Consider the following 6,000-nt stretch of genomic DNA (forward strand, 5'->3'; position numbering starts at 1 on the left):
CAAAAGATTGAGGCAGCTTCAGGTTGTCAACATTGAATGATATGTTTGTCTCATCCCCTCCTGGCAAAACAACACCTGCCTCTTTGCTTTACCATCATGTTAACAGGACCAGACAATTGGGGTAATAACACAGCCATCTCTGAAATGAGCACTCACTGACTCCCACATAAGCTAAAATATATATGAGCTCAGACATCAGATTTTGGAGATTAATAACACATTTCATATGTCCTTAATTCACCTGATAGTGTGACTGAGATCAAAGTGTCCAGTTTAACAAGATATAAATGAATGGTGAAGCTACATTACCCTTTATTTATTCCATGTGATACTTGAAGACATGTACAACACAAGCTGGTTTATTTTAAATGTTGGGTGTGACTGAAAAACATCACTCGACAACTTCCACTTTATACTCCTGGAAAAGTGAGACATTTTATTTATTTCTAAAAATAGAACACATTGGTTTGCATTGTCCAATGAATGTTTTGCTATACATAAGGCCATTTTCATTCAACAGAAGGAAAACAAAACGTTTGCAGAAATGCACAAAGCAGAGGGTACATTAAGGGAGGAACGCTGGCAAAAACCTTGTTTTTTCACAAATCAATTTTCAATTTGGAGATTGTGGGCTACTTTGATTCCAGACTAGTGGAAAGAAATCATCCAAAATACACATTTAGGTGTTTATTTTATTTGCGTCTGCAGATTTCTCCTAAATTCTCCTCATTTGCATATTTAAACATACATTATACACATACACCTGTAGTCTCTTCATTTCACAATACATATCTTTAAAAGGCGTTTTCTCAAAATGAGTTTTTTCTCAGACTCTGAGCCAGAAATCTCCACTTCAGTAGTACTTACATACACCAAACTTTCCAGTTTCATTCCTATCTTACAGAGGAGTTTGTTCGTATATCATTAATTGCCTGATTTATGGAACATTTTATTCCCAAAGACATGGCAAAAATAGATTCTTATATTTTCTATGGCTGTTGACAGTATTTTCTGATTCATGGAGTGATTCAATATCCAACATTCCCTTTATAAAAACCTTTGACTCTTATGAGTCAACAAAATTTAACAAGAATTTCCAACCTGGCTTTATCCAATGTTTAGGTTTCTGCTTTGGAAATTAGCACATATTTAGTAACATGATGCCTCATTTGCATATTTAAACATACATTTTCAGAAAACTTGTAATACAAAAAATGATTGCCTTAATGTAAGTAAGCAACTGGGGAAGTTTCATGTTGATATTTATTAGTTACATTTTTTTTACCCCATTCACCATATTATTATTATTACTATTTATTAGACAGGGACAGTAAAAAGCAAGTCATTGCTATAGTTTTTCTTCAATATCGTTCCATAACTGATGTCCTGGATTGTTTTCACATTTGATTGATGTTAGGTTTCACTTGACAGATGAGTGCATTCATTTTGTTATGGGATGTGATGGTGATGGTGATGTGGATGCTGGTATGTGGTAGTTTCTTGATAAATGCACGTTTTTCTTTTCACATAAACCAGGTGATATTACATGTGGGTTTTAACTGAAATGACCCCTCTGTTAAAGATGAAACAGTCTGATTAGATTTCATTATTATCCGTCTCAAACAAAGGCTGCTCTCCTCTGACACTCATCTGACCATTAGTTATACTTGCCCGCTGGCTGTACTTCAAAGAGGGGACGCATACATCAAGTCATTTTCATCCTTCTTTGAGTGTACATTCTTGGTGGCCTTATGTTTTTGTTCAGAAATTGAGCGGGTTTAACTGTACAACTATGAGGCAAAGCTAAATAACAGGTGAAGAAAGCTGAGGTCATATATCCCACTGGGTGATACATCACTTTGATGTGAAGATTTTTTTTACCATATTCAATGGACTTAGTTTGATAACAATTGTCCCTCTTCTTGATAGTCACACCTCTGACACTTCGCCCCTGACAGAGAGGTGTAAATCGAGGCTGTGGTGGCAGAAGCGGTTCACTACTGACCAGCTGGCCTTCTGCTTAATGAAGAGACGCAGCTTGTCCCTGAAGGTTTCTCCTAGAAAGCTATAGATAATGGGGTTTAGGCAGCTGTTGGAGAAAGCTGCCAGGTTAACAATGTGGCCTGTGAGTGGGTAGTCATGCCACAGGGTGGTAGCAGTCTGCTGCGATGGGTCAGCTGTGCCCTGCAGCAGCTGGATGCTGATGAAGACGTTCTCTGGCAGCCAGCAGATGAAGAACACCAGAACCACCACCACGATCATGCGCAGGGCCTTCTGCCGCCGTGGCCACAGCCCACGGTGCTTCTGGGCCCTCATGAGGATTCGCCCAATCAGAGAGTAGCATAGACCAATGATGGAGAAGGGCACCAAAAAGCCAATGGTAACCTCCAGCCACTGAATCTCAGTGACGTTGGCAAAGCAGAAGTGCACCTCGCCCCTGTGCTGGGTTTGCACAATGGTGAAGGGGAGCAGGGTGGCCAGGATGGAAGCCATCCAGATGAGGCCACAGCTGAGCTTGGCGTGCTGCATAGTCCTCAGCGGGCGGCTGCTTATGGAGCTGGCCAAGGCAACATATCGGTCAAAGCTCATCCACGTGAGGAAGAAGATGCTGCTGTACATGTTGACCTGCAGGAACAGGGACATGAAGGTGCAGAGGACAGCGTAGTCGTAATATTTCTCGTTCAGATTGAACACCTCAATAAGAGAATCCGCCACCAGGATGAGGTCGGCTACAGCCAGGTTGACAAAATAAAGGTCGGGGATGGTCATCTTCTCTCTGTGGTTCAGGTTCACCACCAGGATTAAGATGTTACCAATAAATCCAATAGGAAAGAGGAGGATGGTGTACAGGCAGGACAGGAAGAGACCAATGATGTAAGATTGGTATTTGTCTGAGTCTTCAATCAAATCTGTTGTGTTGTTCTCATTCGAAGTGTTCAGTTGTTCTGTACTGTTAACATATATCCAGACCAGAGAGGTTGTTTGCACTTCCATACTGACTGAAATTGGACTGTCTTGAATCGTGGGCCACATGCAAGTCACCTGTAGCTGCTACATCGTTAGACAATGTTAGTTCCCAGTGATGTCTCTTTAAAGGGTGAGTCATCTATGCTGTGTTGGCATGCTGACAGAAGTCAGGTGAGTGGAACAAAATGGTTACTGTTTCTTTGACCTCATGTTGACATCAAGGTTCATCTATCAATAGGTTCCAAACACAAAACAGAAGCACCTCCATGTCTTAAAATGGTCTCTGCAACCTTAGGACTCACATCATCACAAACTGTGGTCCTGAGATCAGAGGCTGGACTTCTTTCTCTTCTTTTGAGTCATCTGATTTGTCCGTCCAAGTCCATGTGCATCTTTATTCAGAGAGCCTCGACCAGAGACGCTATTGCTGTGACACCTGAGCTGTGGAGAGGAGAGGAAAACAAAAATCAATTAGGAGCACAGACTTGAAAAAAAGAAGCAATGTTGTGTGCAGTTAAATGAGAATAACTACGATGAATAGCACTTGTTTTACAAAACACTTCAACATCTTAAGATCAAGTATTTAACTGAAACAGGTCCAATTTGGAGGCAGACCTTTAAAGGGGTCTAAAATGGATGGCAGACAACTAAGTAAGCACATTAACATTCAAGATGCAGGCTTAAACAGATGCATTGAAATCCTCCTTAGAAATCCTCGGCCAATCACTCGAGACGGTTTGTGAAGACTTGATGACTTTTAATTGGCAAGATGAAAATATATTTGTAATTAACATTTAACAAACCTCTGTGTTTTTATGGCTCAAGTCGACACACATCACACTCAGTTCTGAATGTATATAATACAAAGATGTTTTTACGTTACTAACAGTCCTCTTCCTCGGTTGATGATTTTCAGGCCCAAAATCGGTGACTTTCTCCGGTGATAGAAGGACTGTTTTCTGTTTGGCAAACATGACCTTTAGCAAACATCACAGCCTTTTGGGTTTTATTTCCTCCAGGGGAGACCGTCTGCAATATTGATGCATTCTTATCAACAGTCGTCTTCATAGCAGTAATTCAGCACATGCATGCACATGGAAGCAAAATTCATGCATATGGCTGGAAATCTTACAAATACTTTTTTTTGCCATAGTTTTTAAATCCTCCAATAAATAAATAATCATGATCACAACATTAGTAGCATGCAGCCTTTTTCTTTTTAACTATAGGGAGAGTTCAAAACCTCCACAAAAGCTCACACAGTTCTATTTATCATATAAGTAGATAATATAATATAATGGAGTTGAATATTCCTGTAATTAAACAAGTTATCTTGTCACCAAAAATGTAGTCCCTGATATCTGAATCCTAAGCTATCCTTTTCTAATAGCAGGAAAGGATATTTAAAAACAGATTTAAATCATTTTTGAAACAGTTCTTCGGTTTTGAGCTTCTTTTGATCTTCATCTATTCTACCAAAATCAGTGAGACCTGAGACCTGTTTCTCTCAGAAACTACAACCAGCCACTTCAGACATGTAATGGAGAAAGATATAGAACTAGTTAATGACATAACGCATAACTTATTATTCAACTGGGTTCCCAGGACATAAGGGTTTGCCCCATCCACATTGAAACTGAACACCACCACATTAACCTCAAATGAACAAATCCATATAGTTATCACCTGTAAACCTTTTGCAAACTATCCTTGTTTTTAAAACGAGACAATGATATAAATCACATAAAGCTCTATTCCATAACCACAAATAGTAGAAAAGATGTCAAAAGCAGCACTTACTTTTTAAAATGTGGGATTCTTTGCTCCTCCATGCTTGTCCGGTGCAGAGGTCTGAGAGCCAGAGATTTGTAAATCTCATGTCCGGGCTTCTCTTCTGCACCACCTGCTGTTTGGCCCAACCCTGTCTGGAGAGGAGAGGACGGAGAGACACAGAGGCAGGAGATGATCTGTCATCTTCGGTTTGTTACCGTGCTTCATCAGATTTCCTTTTCTTTCTCGCCCAGTTTGGGATTCCAGGTGTCTGCGGAGCATCTGAAAAGATCCAGCAACTGAATTAGCCGGGACAAAGTAAAGTTTGGAGAGTAAATGAGAAGCGTGGAGTTTACCTCGACCAGGTTGTGTTGTTATGGAAACCATGCACTTATATATTTATGCAGTATTTGCTCAACTGGCTCTTAGTCTCAAGACCATGTAAACACACCGCACAAGACCTTTCTTAGTTTTCCCATCAATATGTTTGATAGATAACTTATCTACTGAGCTGTATCGATTATTGATTCCCTACAACAAAACACATGAAACCATTCTTATTTACTCTTCATTCTCAATACCGCAATTACATTTAGATAAGGCTAAAACACCCTGAGCCTTCACTCTCAATAAGGGCGAAACAGAACAGACCCTTTGCTTCTGGGAAAGGAGTAACATTAACATAATCTGAACTAATCTCTGCATCCAATAACTGTGGCTATGGAGACCTGTTTGATGTGGTGTTGGCTAGTGTAATGTCTTTGACAGCCGGGTGGCGTTAACTGCAGATGCCTGCAATAATTGCAGACATACAATAACCATCTGTGACAAAAGAGCTATATATATATTGATATGGAGCAGGCTGCATCATGTCAAAGCACTATATTGACCCCTACATTATCTATTGATATCATAGTAGGTTTATTCCCAAATGATCAGTATGCAGCTGCAAAGGTTGCAGTGGGTAGTCGAAACAACTTGGAACCCAACATATTTGAAAAATGTTAAGACAGAAATGGATGAAATCATTGAGACTAGGAGCATCTCATCAGGATGAAAGGAAAGCACTGGACACAAGGGTCCATGACAACAAGAATTTACAGTTTTGCCTCCAAAAGACAGAATGTGACTCTGAGGTCTTCACATGGTGGGAAGGTCACTTCATCCATTGACAGCCAGAGAGAAGTCAAGGCCAGGGCTGGATCATTGCCTGGAGGTTTGGGGTTGCAGCTCCTTTGGCAGCGCTATGTGCACCAGCTCCAG

The 6,000-nt window shown here is 40.4% G+C and overlaps 1 protein-coding gene across 4 annotated transcripts; it reads right to left on the reverse strand.

Moving 5' to 3' along the window:
• Positions 1–1,259: 1,259 nt before the first annotated feature.
• gper1 (G protein-coupled estrogen receptor 1) lies at positions 1,260–4,855 on the reverse strand. Of its 4 annotated transcripts, none has more exons than XM_031862242.1 (3): positions 4,768–4,855; positions 3,855–3,996; positions 1,260–3,403 (listed from the first exon to the last, which is right to left on the reverse strand). In XM_031862242.1, the coding sequence occupies exon 3, from the start codon at positions 3,031–3,033 to the stop codon at positions 1,930–1,932; it is 1,104 nt and encodes a 367-aa protein (XP_031718102.1). In that variant the 5' UTR covers positions 3,034–3,403; positions 3,855–3,996; positions 4,768–4,855; the 3' UTR covers positions 1,260–1,929. The 4 variants fall into 4 exon arrangements, with proteins under 4 accessions (XP_031718102.1, XP_031718099.1, XP_031718100.1 ...); XM_031862239.1 differs by having other exon boundaries at positions 1,260–3,408; XM_031862240.1 differs by having other exon boundaries at positions 1,260–3,408; positions 3,846–3,996.
• Positions 4,856–6,000: the final 1,145 nt, after the last annotated feature.

The sequence above is a fragment of the Anarrhichthys ocellatus genome, unplaced genomic scaffold (genome assembly GCF_004355925.1).
Source record: "Anarrhichthys ocellatus isolate YVR2014 unplaced genomic scaffold, GSC_Weel_1.0 scaffold26, whole genome shotgun sequence".
Lineage (NCBI taxonomy): Eukaryota > Metazoa > Chordata > Actinopteri > Perciformes > Anarhichadidae > Anarrhichthys > Anarrhichthys ocellatus.